The sequence below is a fragment of the Pseudophryne corroboree genome, chromosome 6 (assembly GCF_028390025.1).
Source record: "Pseudophryne corroboree isolate aPseCor3 chromosome 6, aPseCor3.hap2, whole genome shotgun sequence".
In the NCBI taxonomy this organism is placed as follows: domain Eukaryota; kingdom Metazoa; phylum Chordata; class Amphibia; order Anura; family Myobatrachidae; genus Pseudophryne; species Pseudophryne corroboree.
In genome coordinates, this window is record NC_086449.1 from 840859122 (window position 1) to 840879832 (window position 20711).

At 55.3% G+C, this 20711-nt stretch overlaps 1 protein-coding gene across 1 annotated transcript in view; it reads right to left on the bottom strand.

Moving 5' to 3' along the window:
* Positions 1 to 20711, bottom strand: part of PIK3C2G (phosphatidylinositol-4-phosphate 3-kinase catalytic subunit type 2 gamma) — a 326465-nt gene that overhangs the window by 119653 nt on the left and 186101 nt on the right. The window contains exons 16-19 of the mRNA XM_063930092.1: positions 16809 to 16997; positions 13394 to 13487; positions 12143 to 12237; positions 11546 to 11726 (exon numbers count right to left, since the gene is read on the bottom strand). Coding sequence (XP_063786162.1) covers positions 11546 to 11726; positions 12143 to 12237; positions 13394 to 13487; positions 16809 to 16997 — 559 coding nt within the window. The remainder of the gene's footprint in view (positions 1 to 11545; positions 11727 to 12142; positions 12238 to 13393; positions 13488 to 16808; positions 16998 to 20711) is intronic.

A 20711-nucleotide genomic window follows, 5' to 3' on the forward strand; every position in this document is an offset into this window, starting at 1 on the left:
GGCGCAGGAGAAGGACACGCAGCAGGCGCAGGAGAAGGACACGCAGCAGACGCAGCGCAGGAGTAGGACACGCAGCAGGCGCAGGAGTAGGACACGCAGCAGGCGCAGGAGAAGGACCCGCAGCAGACGCAGGAGAAGGACACGCAGCAGACGCAGGAGAAGGACACGCAGCAGACGCAGGAGAAGGAAACGCAGTAGATGCAGGAGAAGGACACGCAGCAGGAGAAGGACACGCAGCAGGCGCAGGAGAAGGACACGCAGCAGGAGAAGGACACGCAGCAGGCGCAGGAGAAGGACACGCAGCAGGAGAAGGACACGCAGCAGACGCAGGAGAAGGACACGCAGCAGACGCAGGAGAAGGACACGCAGCAGGCGCAGGAGAAGGAAACGCAGTAGACGCAGGAGAAGGACACGCAGCAGGAGAAGGACACGCAGCAGGCGCAGGAGAAGGACACGCAGCAGGAGAAGGACACGCAGCAGGCGCAGGACACGCAGCAGGCGCAGGAGAAGGACACGCAGCAGGCGCAGGAGAAGGACGCGCAGGAGAAGGACGCGCAGCAGGAGAAGGACACGCAGCAGGCGCAGGAGAAGGACACGCAGGAGTAGGACGCAGCAGGCGCAGGAGAAGGACACACAGCAGACGCAGGAGAAGAACACACAGCAGATGCAGCGCAGGAGTAGGACACGCAGCAGGCGCAGGAGAAGGACACGCAGCAGGCGCAGGAGAAGGACACGCAGCAGGAGAAGGACACGCAGCAGGCGCAGGAGAAGGACACGCAGCAGGAGAAGGACACGCAGCAGGCGCAGGAGAAGGACACGCAGCAGGCGCAGGAGAAGGACACGCAGCAGACGCAGGAGAAGGACACGCAGCAGACGAACACGCAGCAGACGCAGGAGAAGAACACGCAGCAGACGCAGGAGAAGGACACGCAGCAGACGCAGGAGAAGAACACGCAGCAGACGCAGCGCAGGAGTAGGACGCGCAGCAGACGCAGGAGAAGGACACGCAGCAGACGCAGCGCAGGAGTAGGACGCGCAGCAGACGCAGGAGAAGGACACGCAGCAGACGCAGCGCAGGAGTAGGACGCGCAGCAGACGCAGGAGAAGGACACGCAGCAGACGCAGCGCAGGAGTAGGACGCGCAGCAGACGCAGGAGAAGGACACGCAGCAGACGCAGCGCAGGAGTAGGACGCGCAGCAGACGCAGGAGAAGGACACGCAGCAGGCGCAGGAGAAGGACACGCAGCAGACGCAGCGCAGGAGTAGGACACGCAGTAGACGCAGGAGTAGGACACGCAGCAGGCGCAGGAGAAGGACGCGCAGCAGGCGCAGGAGAAGGAAATGCAGCAGGCGCAGGAGAAGGACACACAGCAGGCGCAGGAGAAGGAAATGCAGCAGGCGCAGGAGAAGGAAATGCAGCAGGCGCAGGAGAAGGACACGCAGCAGGCGCAGGAGAAGGACACGCAGCAGGCGCAGGAGAAGGACACGCAGTAGACGCAGGAGAAGGACACGCAGCAGACGCAGGAGAAGGACGCGCAGCAGACGCAGGAGAAGGACGCGCAGCAGACGCAGGAGAAGGACACGCAGCAGGCGCAGGAGAAGGACACGCAGCAGACGCAGGAGAAGGACACGCAGCAGGCGCAGGAGTAGGACACGCAGCAGGCGCAGGAGAAGGACACGCAGCAGACGCATGAGAAGGACGCGCAGCAGGCGCAGCGCAGGAGTAGGACACGCAGCAGGCGCAGGAGAAGGACGCGCAGCAGGCGCAGGAGAAGGACACGCAGCAGGCGCAGGAGAAGGACACGCAGCAGGCGCAGCGCAGGAGTAGGACACGCAGCAGGCGCAGGAGAAGGACACGCAGCAGGCGCAGCGCAGGAGAAGGACACGCAGCAGGCGCAGGAGAAGAACACGCAGCAGGCGCAGGAGAAGGACGCGCAGCAGGCGCAGGAGAAGGACACGCAGCAGGCACAGGAGAAGGACACACAGCAGACGCAGGAGAAGGACACGCAGCAGACGCAGGAGAAGGACGCGCAGCAGACGCAGGAGAAGGACGCGCAGCAGGCGCAGGAGAAGGACACGCAGCAGACGCAGGAGAAGGACACGCAGCAGACGCAGGAGAAGGACACGCAGCAGGCGCAGGAGGACACGCAGCAGACGCAGGAGAAGGACACGCAGCAGGCGCAGGAGAAGGACACGCAGTAGACGCAGGAGAAGGACACGCAGCAGACGCAGGAGAAGGACACGCAGCAGGCGCAGGAGAAGGACACGCAGCAGGCGCAGGAGAAGGACACGCAGCAGGCGCAGGAGAAGGACACGCAGCAGGCGCAGGAGAAGGACACGCAGCAGGCGCAGGAGAAGGACACGCAGCAGGCGCAGGAGAAGGACACGCAGCAGGCGCAGGAGAAGGACACGCAGCAGGCGCAGGAGAAGGACACGCAGCAGGCGCAGGAGAAGGACACGCAGCAGGCGCAGCGCAGGAGTAGGACACGCAGCAGGCGCAGGAGAAGGACACGCAGCAGGCGCAGCGCAGGAGAAGGACACGCAGCAGGCGCAGGAGAAGAACACGCAGCAGGCGCAGGAGAAGGACGCGCAGCAGGCGCAGGAGAAGGACACGCAGCAGGCACAGGAGAAGGACACGCAGCAGACGCAGGAGAAGGACGCGCAGCAGACGCAGGAGAAGGACACGCAGTAGACGCAGGAGAAGGACGCGCAGCAGACGCAGGAGAAGGACACGCAGCAGGTGCAGGAGAAGGACACGCAGCAGGCGCAGGAGAAGGACACGCAGCAGGCGCAGGAGAAGGACACGCAGCAGGCGCAGGAGAAGGACACGCAGCAGGCGCAGGAGAAGGACACGCAGCAGACGCAGGAGAAGGACACGCAGCAGGCGCAGGAGAAGAACACGCAGCAGACGCAGGAGAAGGACGCGCAGCAGGCGCAGGAGAAGGACACGCAGCAGGCGCAGGAGAAGGACACGCAGCAGACGCAGGAGAAGGACACGCAGCAGACGCAGGAGAAGGACACGCAGCAGGTGCAGGAGAAGGACACGCAGCAGACGCAGGAGAAGGACACGCAGCAGGCGCAGGAGAAGGACACGCAGCAGGCGCAGGAGAAGGACACGCAGCAGGCGCAGGAGAAGGACACGCAGCAGGCGCAGGAGAAGGACACGCAGCAGGCGCAGGAGAAGGACACGCAGTAGACGCAGGAGAAGGACACGCAGCAGACGCAGGAGAAGGAAACGCAGTATACGCAGGAGAAGGACACGCAGCAGACGCAGGAGAAGGACACGCAGCAGACGCAGGAGAAGGACACGCAGCAGGAGAAGGACACGCAGCAGACGCAGGAGAAGGACACGCAGCAGGAGAAGGACACGCAGCAGGAGAAGGACACGCAGCAGGCGCAGGAGAAGGACACGCAGCAGGCACAGGAGAAGGACACGCAGCAGGCACAGGAGAAGGACACGCAGCAGGCGCAGGAGAAGAACACGCAGCAGACGCAGGAGAAGGACGCGCAGCAGGCGCAGGAGAAGGACACGCAGCAGGCGCAGGAGAAGGACACACAGCAGGAGAAGGACACGCAGCAGACGCAGGAGAAGGACACGCAGCAGACGCAGGAGAAGGACACGCAGCAGACGCAGGAGAAGGACACACAGCAGGAGATGGACACGCAGCAGACGCAGGAGAAGGACACGCAGCAGGAGAAGGACACGCAGCAGACGCAGGAGAAGGACACGCAGCAGACGCAGGAGTAGGACACGCAGCAGGCGCAGGAGAAGGACACGCAGCAGGCGCAGCGCAGGAGAAGGACACGCAGCAGGCGCAGGAGAAGAACACGCAGCAGGCGCAGGAGAAGGACGCGCAGCAGGCGCAGGAGAAGGACACGCAGCAGACGCAGGAGAAGGACGCGCAGCAGGCGCAGGAGAAGGACACGCAGCAGACGCAGGAGAAGGACACGCAGCAGACGCAGGAGAAGGACACGCAGCAGGCGCAGGAGAAGGACACGCAGTAGACGCAGGAGAAGGACACGCAGCAGACGCAGGAGAAGGACACGCAGCAGGCGCAGGAGAAGGACACGCAGTAGACGCAGGAGAAGGACACGCAGCAGACGCAGGAGAAGGACACGCAGCAGACGCAGGAGAAGGACGCGCAGCAGACGCAGGAGAAGGACACGCAGCAGGCGCAGGAGAAGGACACGCAGCAGACGCAGGAGAAGGACACGCAGCAGGCACAGGAGTAGGACACGCAGCAGGCGCAGGAGAAGGACACGCAGCAGACGCATGAGAAGGACGCGCAGCAGGCGCAGCGCAGGAGTAGGACACGCAGCAGGCGCAGGAGAAGGACGCGCAGCAGGCGCAGGAGAAGGACACGCAGCAGGCGCAGGAGAAGGACACGCAGCAGGCGCAGGAGAAGGACACGCAGCAGGCGCAGCGCAGGAGTAGGACACGCAGCAGGCGCAGGAGAAGGACACGCAGCAGGCGCAGCGCAGGAGAAGGACACGCAGCAGGCGCAGGAGAAGAACACGCAGCAGGCGCAGGAGAAGAACACGCAGCAGGCGCAGGAGAAGGACACGCAGCAGGCACAGGAGAAGGACACACAGCAGACGCAGGAGAAGGACACGCAGCAGACGCAGGAGAAGGACGCGCAGCAGGCGCAGGAGAAGGACACGCAGCAGACGCAGGAGAAGGACACGCAGCAGACGCAGGAGAAGGACACGCAGCAGGCGCAGGAGGACACGCAGCAGACGCAGGAGAAGGACACGCAGCAGGCGCAGGAGAAGGACACGCAGTAGACGCAGGAGAAGGACACGCAGCAGACGCAGGAGAAGGACACGCAGCAGGCGCAGGAGAAGGACACGCAGTAGACGCAGGAGAAGGACACGCAGCAGACGCAGGAGAAGGACACGCAGCAGGCGCAGGAGAAGGACACGCAGTAGACGCAGGAGAAGGACACGCAGCAGACGCAGGAGAAGGACACGCAGCAGGCGCAGGAGTAGGACACGCAGCAGACGCAGGAGAAGGACACGCAGCAGACGCAGGAGAAGGACACGCAGCAGGCGCAGGAGGACACGCAGCAGACGCAGGAGAAGGACACGCAGCAGGCGCAGGAGAAGGACACGCAGTAGACGCAGGAGAAGGACACGCAGCAGACGCAGGAGAAGGACACGCAGCAGGCGCAGGAGAAGGACACGCAGTAGACGCAGGAGAAGGACACGCAGCAGACGCAGGAGAAGGACACGCAGCAGGCGCAGGAGTAGGACACGCAGCAGGCGCAGGAGAAGGACGCGCAGCAGACGCAGCGCAGGAGTAGGACACGCAGCAGGCGCAGGAGAAGGACACGCAGCAGGCGCAGGAGAAGGACACGCAGCAGGCGCAGGAGAAGGACACGCAGCAGGCGCAGGAGAAGGACACGCAGCAGGCGCAGAAGGACACGCAGCAGGCGCAGCGCAGGAGTAGGACACGCAGCAGGCGCAGGAGAAGGACACGCAGCAGGCGCAGCGCAGGAGAAGGACACGCAGCAGGCGCAGGAGAAGAACACGCAGCAGGCGCAGGAGAAGGACGCGCAGCAGGCGCAGGAGAAGGACACGCAGCAGGCACAGGAGAAGGACACGCAGCAGACGCAGGAGAAGGACGCGCAGCAGACGCAGGAGAAGGACACGCAGTAGACGCAGGAGAAGGACGCGCAGCAGACGCAGCGCAGGAGTAGGACACGCAGCAGGCGCAGGAGAAGGACGCGCAGCAGGCGCAGGAGAAGGACACGCAGCAGGCGCAGGAGAAGGACACGCAGCAGGCGCAGCGCAGGAGTAGGACACGCAGCAGGCGCAGGAGAAGGACACGCAGCAGGCGCAGGAGAAGGACACGCAGCAGGCGCAGGAGAAGGACACGCAGCAGGCGCAGCGCAGGAGTAGGACACGCAGCAGGCGCAGGAGAAGGACACGCAGGAGAAGAACACGCAGCAGACGCAGGAGAAGGACGCGCAGCAGGCGCAGGAGAAGGACACGCAGCAGGCGCAGGAGAAGGACACACAGCAGGAGAAGGACACGCAGCAGACGCAGGAGAAGGACACGCAGCAGGAGAAGGACACGCAGCAGGAGAAGGACACGCAGCAGACGCAGGAGAAGGACACGCAGCAGGCGCAGGAGAAGGACACGCAGCAGGCGCAGGAGAAGGACACGCAGCAGGCGCAGGAGAAGGACGCGCAGCAGGCGCAGGAGAAGGACGCGCAGCAGACGCAGGAGAAGGACACGCAGCAGACGCAGGAGAAGGATGCGCAGCAGGCGCAGGAGAAGGACGCGCAGCAGACGCAGGAGAAGGATGCGCAGCAGGCGCAGGAGAAGGACGCGCAGCAGGCGCAGGAGAAGGACACGCAGCAGACGCAGGAGAAGGACACGCAGCAGACGCAGGAGAAGGACACGCAGCAGGCGCAGGAGAAGGACACGCAGTAGACGCAGGAGAAGGACACGCAGCAGGCGCAGGAGAAGGACACGCAGCAGACGCAGGAGAAGGACACGCAGCAGACGCAGGAGAAGGACGCGCAGCAGGCGCAGGAGAAGGAAATGCAACAGACGCAGGAGAAGGACACGCAGCAGGCGCAGGAGAAGAACACGCAGCAGGCGCAGGAGAAGGACACGCAGCAGACGCAGCGCAGGAGAAGGACACGCAGCAGACGCAGGAGAAGGACACGCAGCAGACGCAGGAGAAGGACGCGCAGCAGGCGCAGGAGAAGGAAATGCAACAGACGCAGGAGAAGGACACGCAGCAGGCGCAGGAGAAGAACACGCAGCAGGCGCAGGAGAAGGACACGCAGCAGGCGCAGCGCAGGAGTAGGACACGCAGCAGACGCAGGAGAAGGACACGCAGCAGACGCAGGAGAAGGACGCGCAGCAGGCGCAGGAGAAGGAAATGCAACAGACGCAGGAGAAGGACACGCAGCAGGCGCAGGAGAAGGACACGCAGCAGACGCAGCGCAGGAGTAGGACACGCAGCAGGCGCAGGAGAAGAACACGCAGCAGGCGCAGGAGAAGGACACGCAGCAGGCGCAGGAGAAGGACACGCAGCAGGCGCAGCGCAGGAGTAGGACACGCAGCAGACGCAGGAGAAGGATGCGCAGCAGGCGCAGGAGAAGGACACGCAGCAGGCGCAGGAGAAGGACACGCAGCAGGCGCAGGAGAAGGACACGCAGCAGGCGCAGGAGAAGGACACGCAGTAGACGCAGGAGAAGAACACGCAGCAGACGCAGGAGAAGAACACGCAGCAGGAGAAGGACACGCAGCAGACGCAGGAGAAGGACACGCAGCAGACGCAGGAGAAGGACACGCAGCAGACGCAGGAGAAGGACACGCAGCAGACGCAGGAGAAGGACACGCAGCAGACGCAGGAGAAGGACACGCAGCAGACGCAGGAGAAGGACACGCAGCAGACGCAGGAGAAGGACACGCAGCAGACGCAGGAGAAGGACACGCAGCAGACGCAGGAGAAGGACACGCAGCAGGCGCAGGAGAAGGACACGCAGCAGACGCAGGAGAAGGACACGCAGCAGACGCAGGAGAAGGACACGCAGCAGGCGCAGGAGAAGGAAACGCAGCAGGCGCAGGAGAAGGACACGCAGCAGGCGCAGGAGAAGGACACGCAGCAGGCGCAGGAGAAGGACACGCAGCAGGCGCAGGAGAAGGACACGCAGTAGACGCAGGAGAAGGACACGCAGTAGACGCAGGAGAAGGACACGCAGCAGGCGCAGGAGAAGGACACGCAGCAGGCGCAGGAGAAGGACACGCAGTAGACGCAGGAGAAGGACACGCAGCAGGCGCAGGAGAAGGACACGCAGCAGGCGCAGGAGAAGGACACGCAGTAGACGCAGGAGAAGGACTCGCAGCAGGCGCAGGAGAAGGACTCGCAGCAGACGCAGGAGAAGGACACGCAGCAGGCGCAGGAGAAGGACACGCAGCAGGAGAAGGACACGCAGCAGACGCAGGAGAAGGACACGCAGCAGACGCAGGACACGCAGCAGGAGAAGGACACGCAGCAGACGCAGGAGAAGGACACGCAGCAGGCGCAGGAGAAGGAAATGCAGCAGGCGCAGGAGAAGGACACGCAGCAGGCGCAGGAGAAGGACACGCAGCAGGCGCAGGAGAAGGAAATGCAGCAGGCGCAGGAGAAGAACACGCAGCAGGCGCAGGAGAAGGACACGCTGTAGATGTCTTATTTAGGGCTGCTGGTACTCGCATGGCCGCAGGGTATTCCCTTCATCTTTCCCGGGCACATTACAAAGCAACGTCTGATTGAACTTCAGATAAAAGACAATATGGAGAGAATCTATCATCAGACGCACAGACCACGCTGGGGGCTTCCTGCGGCCTCACTCAGCTCTGTATTACATCTGGCAGCGTTACATATAGAATAATCTGCCAGACACACAGCAGATGACTGGAGAAGCAGGAGATCAGGCTCCTATCATGGAGAAAGCAGCCACTGACAGTCTATGCATGCAGGACTGACACACAGGAGCCGGTGTAATGTATAACGCCAGAGTGTCATGTGCTGGACATAGTATAGTATGCCGGTCACTGCAGAGTGTTATGTGCTGGACATAGTATAGTATGCTGGTCAGTGCAGAGTGTCATGTGCTGGACATATTATAGTATGCCGGTCACTGCAGAGTGTTATGTGCTGGACATAGTATAGTATGCTGGTCACTACAGAGTGTCATGTGCTGGACATATTATAGTATGCCGGTCACTGCAGAGTGTCATGTGCTGGACATAGTATAGTATGCTGGTCACTGCAGAGTGTCATGTGCTGGACATAGTATAGTATGCTGGTCACTGCAGAGTGTCATGTGCTGGACATAGTATAGTATGCTGGTCACTACAGAGTGTCATGTGCTGGACATATTATAGTATGCCGGTCACTGCAGAGTGTCATGTGCTGGACATAGTATAGTATGCCGGTCACTGCAGAGTGTCATGTGCTGGACATATTATAGTATGCCGGTCACTGCAGAGTGTCATGTGCTGGACATAGTATAGTATGCCGGTCACTGCAGAGTGTCATGTGCTGGACATAGTATAGTATGCCAGTCACTGCAGAGTGTCATGTGCTGGACATAGTATAGTATGCCGGTCACTGCAGAGTGTCATGTGCTGGACATAGTATAGTATGCCGGTCACTGCAGAGTGTCATGTGCTGGACATAGTATAGTATGCCGGTCACTACAGAGTGTCATGTGCTGGACATATTATAGTATGCCGGTCACTGCAGAGTGTCATGTGCTGGACATAGTATAGTATGCCGGTCACTGCAGAGTGTCATGTGCTGGACATAGTATAGTATGCCGGTCACTGCAGAGTGTCATGTGCTGGACATAGTATAGTATGCCGGTCACTGCAGAGTGTCATGTGCTGGACATAGTATAGTATGCCGGTCACTGCAGAGTGTCATGTGCTGGACATAGTATAGTATGCCAGTCACTGCAGAGTGTCATGTGCTGGACATAGTATAGTATGCCGGTCACTGCAGAGTGTCATGTGCTGGACATAGTATAGTATGCTGGTCACTGCAGAGTGTCATGTGCTGGACATAGTATAGTATGCCAGTCACTGCAGAGTGTCATGTTCTGGACATAGTATAGTATGCTGGTCACTGCAGAGTGTCATGTGCTGGACATAGTATAGTATGCTAGTCACTGCAGAGTGTCATGTGCTGGACATAGTATAGTATGCTAGTCACTGCAGAGTGTCATGTGCTGGACATATTATAGTATGCCGGTCACTGCAGAGTGTCATGTGCTGGACATAGTATAGTATGCCGGTCACTGCAGAGTGTCATGTGCTGGACATAGTATAGTATGCTGGTCACTGCAGAGTGTCATGTGCTGGACATAGTATAGTATGCCGGTCACTGCAGAGTGTCATGTGCTGGACATAGTATAGTATGCCGGTCACTGCAGAGTGTCATGTGCTGGACATAGTATAGTATGCCAGTCACTGCAGAGTGTCATGTGCTGGACATAGTATAGTATGCCGGTCACTGCAGAGTGTCATGTGCTGGACATAGTATAGTATGCTGGTCACTGCAGAGTGTCATGTGCTGGACATAGTATAGTATGCCAGTCACTGCAGAGTGTCATGTTCTGGACATAGTATAGTATGCTGGTCACTGCAGAGTGTCATGTGCTGGACATAGTATAGTATGCTAGTCACTGCAGAGTGTCATGTGCTGGACATAGTATAGTATGCTAGTCACTGCAGAGTGTCATGTGCTGGACATATTATAGTATGCCGGTCACTGCAGAGTGTCATGTGCTGGACATAGTATAGTATGCCGGTCACTGCAGAGTGTCATGTGCTGGACATAGTATAGTATGCTGGTCACTGCAGAGTGTCATGTGCTGGACATAGTATAGTATGCCGGTCACTGCAGAGTGTCATGTGCTGGACATAGTATAGTATGCTGGTCACTGCAGAGTGTCATGTGCTGGACATAGTATAGTATGTTGGTCACTGCAGAGTGTCATGTGCTGGACATAGTATAGTATGCTGGTCACTGCAGAGTGTCATGTGCTGGACATAGTATAGTATGCCGGTCACTGGAGAGTGTCATATGCTGGACATAGTATAGTATGCTGGTCACTGCAGAGTGTCATGTGCTGGACATAGTATAGTATGCCGGTCACTGCAGAGTGTCATGTGCTGGACATAGTATAGTATGCCGGTCACTGCAGAGTGTCATGTGCTGGACATAGTATAGTATGCTGGTCACTGCAGAGTGTCATGTGCTGGACATAGTATAGTATGCTGGTCACTGCAGAGTATCATGTGCTGGACATAGTATAGTATGCTGGTCACTGCAGAGTGTCATATGCTGGACATAGTACAGTATGCCAGTCACTGCAGAGTGTTATGTGCTGGACATAGTATAGTATGCTGGTCACTGCAGAGTGTCATGTGCTGGACATAGTATAGTATGTTGGTCACTGCAGAGTGTCATGTGCTGGACATAGTATAGTATGCCGGTCACTGCAGAGTGTCATGTGCTGGACATAGTATAGTATGCCCGTCACTGCAGTGTGTCATGTGCTGGACATATTATAGTATGCCGGTCACTGCAGAGTATCATGTACTGGACATAGTATAGTATGCTGGTCACTGCTGGGATTCCTTAAAAAAATGATAAAAACAGCTGCAATTATGTATTTTGGGTCCGGTTTTGTTCCTATTGCATTATGAACAGTCATACACCATGACAGCGGAGATCCTGAGGGAGGGACTTACATGCAAGGCACACCCCAGATTCAGTTCTGAACTCGAGGGAAGACCCGGCCCAGGGAGCGCTAGGGTTGGGCGTGTTTGGCTTTCAGCAATACAGAAGCGCTCCTCTCCAGGTAAAGCACAGTACATTATTAAACCTACAGTTACAGTATATGTAACAATATGAAAATGGCGCTGCCGCACAGGGGAATAACCCCCTCAGTGCCACAGCCGCCATCTTGGCCACGTGCGCTGGGTTTCCAGCCACGCGTACAGAGGAATAAATAAGAAGGATATCACTGTAGACCTGTCTCTTCTCTTCCACAGAACTCTTGACTTTCTCTGCGATGTCCTGTAGTATTTTCAGGAGCCGCTTTTGTTTCAGGAATTGCCGGTTGCAGGCTCTCCCTGCGCAGAGCTGGAGGGCGGCCAGGATCCTCTGATAGAAGCTCCTGTAATAAGCTTCATTCGCCGCGTCTGTCAGCAGCCTACAGGGAAACACAATTCATGTTCCACTCACAGAAGGTTCCAAGCATCTTAAATCAGTGATAAAACGTCTGATCTCGTTACCTAACCCGCGGTGTAGCCGAGCGGCCATCACTCTGAGCGAGGGTGACTGGGTTCCCGCACACTTACCTGCAGCCATTATACTAAGCGCCAGCACTGAGAGAACATTATAACAACTGCGCATGAACACTGACAGACATGGGGGAACATTTACTAAGATGGGAGCTCTATGTAAGATGGGATGTTTCCCATAGCAACCAATCTGATTCTACTTCTCATTTATCTAGCACCTTCTAGAAGATAATACCTGAAATCTGATTGGTTGCTATGGGCAACATCCCATCTTACATAGAACTCCCATCTTAGTAAATTTACCCCATTGTGCAATAAATCTCACCAGAAGAGTCTATGAGCCACCTGGAGACTCTGCATCGAGCGCTGGAGGAGGAGCTTCACCAGCGCGCCATCCAGGTGCCAATCAAACTTCAGTGCCTGGTGTAAACAAAAAAGAATAATTATAATAAATCTGGGTGTAGGAAGATGCGTTCACACGCACACATACACACACGCACATATACACACACACATATATATATATATATATATATATATATATACACACACACACACACACACACGCACATATACACACACACACACACACACATATATATATATATATATATATATATATATATATATACATACATACATACACACATGCACATATACACACACACAGACACTAGACACACACACATATACACACACGTAACGGTAATAGTACTGAATAGTCCCAACACCAGGCTAATTCCATCCCATAATAATATGTGTAATGATCCTAATGTGCTATTTTTGTTATATCATGTGGTCCCAGAAATTCTCTCTGGTTTTGTATGTGTTGGGAATGCTGCCCCTGTGGGGGAGGGGCCGGCAGTGACATCACAGCGCTGGGGCAGAATGCGTTGCGCCATACCCAGTAACCCCATACAGCATTCCTCTCTCCCTGTGACACCACGATCGTCACCTATTGCCCATGCCCTGGTTGGATACACTAGCGTATATAGGGGGTATGCTTATCCCTATGTGGGTAAATGGCTATGGTTGGTACTTTATCTCTCTCCAAGGCTTAGTAAATACACCCTTCAGTCTCCGGCACCTATCACAACGTGTGGGGTGTCAGGGAGAAGCCCCGGACGGGGGGAATCTGCGGGCAGATAATAAATCCCCGTCTCCAGCTGTGCGCAGCCGTTCTTTAATGTGACAGAGACAATGATATTTAATCTATCCGATGAAAGATTGAGTCCCATGTGATAACGCTGCCCAGGGGTTAGTATTGCAGTAGTTAACCCTTTAGCGGACGGACCCTGCGCTGACGCACAAAGCCGAAGAGTTATATGACCTTAAAAAAATGACCCATTTATCAACAAGTGATAAAACTTCTTGTATTTGATAAATATTGCTCCAGTCAATCAGCTCCTAACTGTCATGTGTTCTGCAGTTTTTGAAAAATGACAGTTGGGAGCTGATTGAGGGAAGCACCATTTATCATACACAACGCACTTTATCACTCTCAGCGAGTTTTATCACTCTGCCGAGGTCCCCTAAAGTGTTCTCTGTGATCACCTACTGTGCGCGTCCCACTTACCTGGACGAGCTGTGGGAGGAACCCCAGCAATTCATCATCAGACAGCTGCTGGATCTGACGGCAGGCCGCCTCGCGGATGATCACATCTGGAAAGCTGGAGGGAAATGACGCAATGTCTGTGATGTCATCATTCCGTGTATTACAGTCAGCTATGTGATGTCGGTGAGAGGACCATCATCATTCCGTGTATTACAGTCAGCTATGTCATGTCGGTGAGAGGACGGTCATCATTCCGTGTATTACAGTCAGCTATGTGATGTCGGTGAGAGGACCATCATCATTCCGTGTATTACAGTCAGCTATGTCATGTCGGTGAGAGGACAGTCATCATTCCATGTATTACAGTCAGCTATGTCATGTCGGTGAGAGGACCGTCATCATTCCGTGTATTACAGTCAGCTATGTCATGTCGGTGAGAGGACCGTCATCATTCCGTGTATTACAGTCAGCTATGTCATGTCAGTAAGAGGACTGTCATCATTCCGTGTATTACAGTCAGCTATGTCATGTCGGTGAGAGGACCGTCATCATTCCGTGTATTACAGTCAGCTATGTCATGTCGGTGAGAGGACCGTCATCATTCCGTGTATTACAGTCAGCTATGTCATGTCGGTGAGAGGACAGTCATCATTCCATGTATTACAGTCAGCTATGTCATGTCGGTGAGAGGACCGTCATCATTCCGTGTATTACAGTCAGCTATGTCATGTCGGTGAGAGGACCGTCATCATTCCGTGTATTACAGTCAGCTATGTCATGTCAGTAAGAGGACTGTCATCATTCCGTGTATTACAGTCAGCTATGTCATGTCGGTGAGAGGACCGTCATCATTCCGTGTATTACAGTCAGCTATGTCATGTCGGTGAGAGGACCGTCATCATTCCGTGTATTACAGTCAGCTATGCCATGTCGGTGAGAGGACGGTCATCATTCCGTGTATTACAGTCAGCTATGTCATGTCGGTGAGAGGACTGTCATCATTCCGTGTATTACAGTCAGCTATGTCATGTCGGTGAGAGGACCGTCATCATTCCGTGTATTACAGTCAGCTATCTTATGTCGGTGAGAGGACTGTCATCATTCCGTGTATTACAGTCAGCTATGTCATGTCGGTAAGAGGACTGTCATCATTCCGTGTATTACAGTCAGCTATGTCATGTCGGTGAGAGGACGGTCATCATTCCGTGTATTACAGTCAGCTATGTCATGTCGGTGAGAGGACCGTCATCATTCCGTGTATTACAGTCAGCTATGTCATGTCGGTGAGAGGACGGTCATCATTCCGTGTATTACAGTCAGCTATGTCATGTCGGTGAGAGGACGGTCATCATTCCGTGTATTACAGTCAGCTATGTCATGTCAGTGAGAGGACGGTCATCATTCCGTGTATTACAGTCAGCTATGTCATGTCGGTGAGAGGACCGTCATCATTCCGTGTATTACAGTCAGCTATGTCATGTCGGTGAGAGGACGGTCATCATTTCGTGTATTACAGTCAGCTATGTCATGTCGGTGAGAGGACCGTCATCATTCCGTGTATTACAGTCAGCTATGTCATGTCGGTGAGAGGACGGTCATCATTCCGTGTATTACAGTCAGCTATGTCATGTCGGTGAGAGGACGGTCATCATTCCGTGTATTACAGTCAGCTATGTCATGTCGGTGAGAGGACGGTCATCATTCCGTGTATTACAGTCAGCTATGTCATGTCGGTAAGAGGACTGTCATCATTCCGTGTATTACAGTCAGCTATGTCATGTCGGTGAGAGGACGGTCATCATTCCGTGTATTACAGTCAGCTATGTCATGTCGGTGAGAGGACCGTCATCATTCCGTGTATTACAGTCAGCTATGTCATGTCGGTGAGAGGACCGTCATCATTCCGTGTATTACAGTCAGCTATCTTATGTCGGTGAGAGGACGGTCATCATTCCGTGTATTACAGTCAGCTATGTCATGTCAGTAAGAGGACTGTCATCATTCCGTGTATTACAGTCAGCTATGTCATGTCGGTGAGAGGACCGTCATCATTCCGTGCATTACAGTCAGCTATATCATGTCGGTCAGAGGACTGTTTGGCGCTGAAACAAGGGATGATGCGGAGGATAGAGAGGTGGGACTCGCTAGTGTTTTATCCAATTCAAAGCTAAGAATCTATTTCTAGGACCTGGAGATATCTGGAGTCAAGCAATGGGTCCCCCCCCCCCCACCTCCCCACCCCCCTCACTGGAAAATTATGAATATTACACCCACGCCACTATACACCCCTCCCCGGCGTATTAAACACCCCCTACCACCCTGGAAGTCATGTACCGGGGCCCCTTCATTCAGCCCCATGCCCCCTCACACAGGTTAGTGTTCTCCCTCCCGCCCCATCTCCCCCCATCTGTGCAGTAAAGGAGTAATCAGCGGACATTACATGCTGAGCGGAAGATAGAACACCCCGCTGAGAGCACCCCCACCCTTACAGCTGGAGGATGGGGAGGGGCCCCCGTGCATGCTGTGACCAGGGGCCTGCACTGCTGTAAGACGGCCCTGCACATGGGACTAGCTGGAAGAAGGATCCAGGCACAGCCATAGTTATTATGGAGGCAGATACCAGTTACTGGTGGCCAGGGCTGCCAAGAGAAATCCTGGGCCCCGATACAACAAGTTCCTGCCCCCAACCCCACCTGGAGGGGGTGTGACCACAGCATGCTGGGGTCATGGCCACACCTTTTTGGGGGCGTGTCTAGCACATGAGAAGCACCCACTCACAGGAGCATGGCATGCCCCCCAGCTAGGGCTTAGAGAGCCAGGCTGGGCCTAGGTACTTTTCAGGGGGCGTGGCCTAATCACAGGAGGCATGGACCTGAGCCCCCACTGGGTCCCTCTCTCAGACCTGGGCCCAGGTACTTTTCAGGGGGCGTGGCCTAATCACAGGAGGCGTGGACCTGAGCCTCCACTGGGCCCTTCTACCAGATCTGGGCCCAGGTACTTTTCAGGGGGCGTGGCCTAATCACAGGAGGCGTGGGCCTGAGCCTTCACTGTGCCCCTTTACCAGACCTGGGCCCAGGTACTTTTCAGGGGGCGTGGCCTAATCACAGGAGGCGTGGACATGAGCCTTCACTGGGCCTCTCTATCAGACTTGGGCCCAGGTAATTTGTACCCTCCCCCCCCTCTCTCGGCACCACTGCTGGTGGCACTGCAGAGCGGTGGTGTAATCGGCACCGTGGTATATTTATAAGGCGCCGCAGAGCTCTGCTGCACGGACAGTCCTATAAGAACACCTGAGACTACAGACAGAGGGCCCTGCTCCTAAGAGCTTACAATCTAAAGGCAGACACAATAAGATCTAGCAGCCTGGGACATGAATATGACACATGGGCAGATATCTACAATATATTATACATTCTGGAAATCACACATTACTCACCATGAATTCAGCAGGCCGAGCCCCTCCAGCGGGTTGGTAAAGGGCCAGTCCTTCAGGACCTGGTACATGGCAGATATAGATGGAGGGTCCCAGCTAGGCGCACTGCCCAGCACCAGCGGGAGAATGTTCCTGGGCATGTTGGGGTGCCGGCGATAATGCCACAGACTCTGCTTATCCAGCTGCGATAGTCTGCGGGAGGAGGAGTCAGGAAAGTGATTCAGGACAGAGACACGCCCACAATAAACCACCCCGTCTAGTGGTCAGAATCACGCATATATAACAGACTACAGCGGGCACACGTCAGCTAACATTAGGCCTGTGTGTATACGGAGGGTCGCAGACTTCCTCACCCAGTAATAAATGTTATACAGCGTTTCATTCCCTGCCTAGGCTCAGGTGTATGACTGTAATGTAATGCAGGTAACGGCAGAGACGGTGCAGCACAGAGTAATGCAGGTAATGGCAGACACGGTACAGCACAGAGTAATGCAGGTAACAGCAGAGACAGTGCAGCACAGAGTAATGCAGGTAACATCAGAGACGGTACAGCACAGAGTAATGCAGGTAATGGCAGACACGGTACAGCACAGAGTAATGCAGGTAACAGCAGAGACAGTGCAGCACAGAGTAATGCAGGTAACATCAGAGACGGTACAGCACAGAGTAATGCAGGTAACAGCAGAGACGGTGCAGCACAGAGTAATACAGGTAACTGCAGAGACGGTGCAGCACAGAGTAATGCAGGTAACAGCAGAGACGGTGCAGCACAGAGTAATGCAGGTAACAGCAGAGACGGTGCAGCACAGAGTAATGCAGGTAACATCAGAGACGGTACAGCACAGAGTAATCCAGGTAACGGCAGAGAGTGCAGCACAGAGTAATGCAGGTAACTGCAGAGACGGTGCAGCACAGAGTAATGCAGGTAACATCAGAGACGGTACAGCACAGAGTAATGCAGGTAACGGCAGAGACGGTACAGCACAGAGTAATGCAGGTAACAGCAGAGACGGTGCAGCACAGAGTAATGCAGGTAACATCAGAGACGGTACAGCACAGAGTAATGCAGGTAACGGCAGAGACGGTACAGCACAGAGTAATGCAGGTAACAGCAGAGACGGTGCAGCACAGAGTAATGCAGGTAACAGCAGAGACGGTGCAGCACAGAGTAATGCAGGTAACAGCAGAGACGGTGCAGCACAGAGTAATGCAGGTAACAGCAGAGACGGTGCAGCACAGAGTAATGCAGGTAATGGCAGAGACGGTGCAGCACAGAGTAATGCAGGTAATGGCAGAGACAGTGCAGCACAGAGTAATGCAGGTAACGGCAGAGACGGTGCAGCACAGAGTAATGCAGGTAACGGCAGAGACGGTGCAGCACAGAGTAATGCAGGTAATGGCAGAGACGGTGCAGCACAGAGTAATGCAGGTAATGGCAGAGACAGTGCAGCACAGAGTAATGCAGGTAACGGTAGAGATGGTGCAGCACAGAGTAATGCAGGTAACGGCAGAGACGGTGCAGCACAGAGTAATGCAGGTAACGGCAGAGACGGTGCTGCACAGAGTAATGCAGGTAACAGCAGAGACAGAGCAGTACAGAGTAATGCAGGTAACAGCAGAGACGGTGCAGCACAGAGTAATAAAGGAAACAGCAGAGATGGTGCAGCACAGAGTAATGCAGGTTACAGCAGAGACGGTGCAGCACAGAGTAATGCAGGTAACGGCAGAGATGGTGCAGCACAGAGTAATGCAGGTAACGGCAGAGACGGTGCAGCACAGAGTAATGCAGGTTATGGCAGAGACGTTGCAGCACAGAGTAATGCAGGTAACAGCAGAGACAGTGCAGTACAGAGTAATGCAGGTAACAGCAGAGACAGTGCAGTACAGAGTAATGCAGGTAACGGCAGAGACGGTGCAGCACAGAGTAATGCAGGTGATAGAGACGGTGCAGCACAGAGTAATGCAGGTAATGGCAGAGATGGTGCAGCACAGAGTAATGCAGGTAACGGCAGAGACGGTGCCGCACAGAGTAATGCAGGTAACAGCAAAGACAGTGCAGTACAGAGTAATGCAGGTAACGGCAGAGACAGTGCAGCACAGAGTAATGCAGGTGATAGAGACGGTGCAGCACAGAGTAATGCAGGTAATGGCAGAGATGGTGCAGCACAAAGTAATGCAGGTAACAGCAGAGACGGTGCAGCACAGAGTAATGCAGGTAACAGCAGAGACGGTGCAGCACAGAGTAATGCAGGTAATATCAAAGACGGTGCAGCACAGACTAATGCAGGTGATAGCAGAGACGGTGCAGCACAGAGTAATGCAGGTAACAGCAGAGATGGTGCAGCACAGAGTAATGCAGATAACAGCAGAGACGGTGCAGCATAGAGTAATGCAGGTAGCAGCAGAGACAGCGCAGCACAGAGTAATGCAGGTAACGGCAGAGACGGTGCAGAACAGAGTAATGCAGGTAACGGCAGAGACGGTGCAGCACAGAGTAATGCAGGTAACAGCAGAGACGGTGCAGCACAGAGTAATGCAGGTGATAGCAGAGACGGTGCAGCACAGAGTAATGCAGGTAACAGCAGAGACGGTGCAGCACAGAGTAATGCAGGTAACAGCAGAGACAGTGCAGTACATAGTAATGCAGGTAACAGCAGAGACGGTGCAGCACAGAGTAATGCAGGTAACATCAGAGACGGTGCAGCACAGAGTAATGCAGGTAACAGCAGAGACGGTGCAGCACAGAGTAATGCAGGTAACAGCAGAGACGGTGCAGCACAGAGTAATGCAGGTGATAGCAGAGACGGTGCAGCACAGAGTAATGCAGGTCGCTGCAGAGATGGTGCAGCACCGAGTAATGCAGGTAACATCAGAGATGGTGCAGCACAGAGTAATGCAGGTAACAGCAGAGATGGTGCAGCACAGAGTAATGCAGGTAACGGCAGCACAGAGTAATGCTGGTGATAGAGACGGTGCAGCACAGAGTAATGCAGGTGATAGCAGAGACGGTGCAGCACAGAGTAATGCAGGTGACAGCAAAGACGGTGCAGCGCAGAGTAATGCAGGTGACAGCAGAGACGGTGCATCACATAGTAATGCAGGTGATAGAGATGGTGCAGCACAGAGTAATGCAGGTAGCAGCAGAGATGGTGCAGCACAGAGTAATGCAGGTAACATCAGAGACGGTGCAGCACAGAGTAATGCAGGTAGCTACAGAGACGGTACAGCACAGAGTAATGCAGGTAACAGCAGAGACGGTGCAGCACAGAGTAATGCAGGTAACGGCAGAGACGGTACAGCACAGAGTAATGCAGGTAACAGCAGAGACGGTGCAGCACAGAGTAATGCAGGTAACATCAGAGACGGTACAGCACAGAGTAATGCAGGTAACGGCAGAGACGGTACAGCACAGAGTAATGCAGGTAACAGCAGAGACGGTGCAGCACAGAGTAATGCAGGTAACAGCAGAGACGGTGCAGCACAGAGTAATGCAGGTAACAGCAGAGACGGTGCAGCACAGAGTAATGCAGGTAACAGCAGAGACGGTGCAGCACAGAGTAATGCAGGTAATGGCAGAGACGGTGCAGCACAGAGTAATGCAGGTAATGGCAGAGACAGTGCAGCACAGAGTAATGCAGGTAACGGTAGAGATGGTGCAGCACAGAGTAATGCAGGTAACGGCAGAGACGGTGCAGCACAGAGTAATGCAGGTAACGGCAGAGACGGTGCTGCACAGAGTAATGCAGGTAACAGCAGAGACAGAGCAGTACAGAGTAATGCAGGTAACAGCAGAGACGGTGCAGCACAGAGTAATAAAGGAAACAGCAGAGATGGTGCAGCACAGAGTAATGCAGGTTACAGCAGAGACGGTGCAGCACAGAGTAATGCAGGTAACGGCAGAGATGG